Here is a 1,714-nt window from a genome sequence, read left to right on the forward strand (position 1 = left end):
GAGAGGATTTATACCAAAACCCAACTACGTCACTCCAGGACGCTATCGTGCGATCTGACAATTTCATCCGAATGGAAGAAGATACTAACGCCATTCTCAGCAAGATGAATGCACCCAAAGCTCCAGCAGCTAAAAATGCCAACACGCGACAAGAACCGCGCCAGCATGCTCCAATCGACAAAACGGCCGCAAAGACAGATACATGTATGTCGTCAATGAGAACAACGTGCCGGTTTCAACTCTCGTAGTCTGCGGAGAAGGATGGAACAAGTGGGTAAGGGAGCTCGATTCGTCCGACAAACCAGTCGACGCCATTTGCTCAACCCAGACTACAACAGCAGCAGGTTCAGCGGCAGGACCTTCCAGAACCATCGATCTCACCAAACATTGCAAGTATCACGACGTCAAATGGCACGATACGACAGAGTGCAAGTCACTCTATGCGCACTACCTCTCATCCTTAGCAAGTGGCGACTTCAAGTTCGAACCCCTAAAGGCTAAGCCGGAGAACGGCAAGAGCTGGAGCAAGAATATAGAAAGGAGAGCCCAGCGCAAAGCTACAGGCAAAGGTCAACATAGCGAAACTCAACAACGAGATGACGAGGAGGATGCTCCGAAGACTAACGGCGAGGCAGACTCCTCGGCCGACGAAGAGCAACCAGCTAACCGCATACGCATTGAGGTCATACTTTCTCAGCAAACCTTGTCGTCGGACAATGAGAACGATGACACACCTGTACTCGAATAGGATTACCGTCGACAGGTCGCGACTTCGCAGAGGTGGCCGACTAGGCTGCCAAATCACCCTTCGATAACCTTTTTGCCGGATGACGCTGAGGGGATTCACGTACCCCACAGCGACCCTCTTCTTGTAGTCCTTGGAATTGGAGAGTACGACGTCACCAAGGTCCTCATCGATACAAGAAGCTCCGTAGACCTCATCTTCCGAGGAACTCTGCAGAAGATGGGAGTCGATCTCGACGACATCAAACCATCCTCCAGAACATTAACCGGCTTCAACGGATCCTCCGAAACAATAGTGGGAACAATCCGCCTTCCGGTACGCGCATGTGGGGTCACTCAAACTGTCAAGTTTGCCGTTGTAAGCACGAAGGCCCCTTACCACACCATACTTGGAATCCCCTGGATACACTCGATGCAGGCCATTCCATCTACTTATTCCATCTACTTATCACCAGTGTGTCAAGTTCCCCGGTACGGACGACAAAATCAAAACACTGCGAGGAGATCAAAAGGCCGCTAGGGAACTCCTAGTCGCCACAGTTAACCTCCAACGATCGTCTTTATCGGTTAACTCCGTTACTCCTCCAACCTATAAAACCTGCTCTTAGGAAGGCGAAGTACTCGAGTTACCTATTGACGATACCGATCCAAGCCGGACCGCAAGGATTAGTGCGTATCTGTCTGAAGATATGCAGCAGTCAGTTCTCAACTTTCTCAAGGCGAATGTGTCCACATTCGCGTTGTCCATGTCAGACATGAAAGGAATTGATCCAGCCATAACAACTCACGAACTAAACGTCGATCCGACAGTCAAGCCTATCCGACAGAAGCGACGCAAGCTCGGTCCCGATAGGCCAAAGGCTGTAAACGAAGAGGTCGACCGGTTGCTCGGTGCTGGCTCAATTTTTGTGGTGCGCTACCCCGAGTGGTTAGCAAATCCAGTCGTCAAAAAGAAGAACGGGAAGTGGCG

At 50.8% G+C, this 1,714-nt stretch overlaps 1 protein-coding gene across 1 annotated transcript in view; it reads left to right on the forward strand.

Annotated features, from left to right (window-relative positions):
* Positions 1-202: 202 nt before the first annotated feature.
* LOC106338416 overlaps positions 203-1,714 on the forward strand; it is a 2,977-nt gene continuing 1,465 nt past the window's right edge. The window contains exons 1-3 of the mRNA XM_013777397.1: positions 203-682; positions 764-1,060; positions 1,353-1,672. Coding sequence (XP_013632851.1) covers positions 203-682; positions 764-1,060; positions 1,353-1,672 — 1,097 coding nt within the window. The remainder of the gene's footprint in view (positions 683-763; positions 1,061-1,352; positions 1,673-1,714) is intronic.

This window comes from Brassica oleracea, chromosome C4 (assembly GCF_000695525.1).
Source record: "Brassica oleracea var. oleracea cultivar TO1000 chromosome C4, BOL, whole genome shotgun sequence".
NCBI classification, from domain to species: Eukaryota; Viridiplantae; Streptophyta; class Magnoliopsida; order Brassicales; family Brassicaceae; genus Brassica; species Brassica oleracea.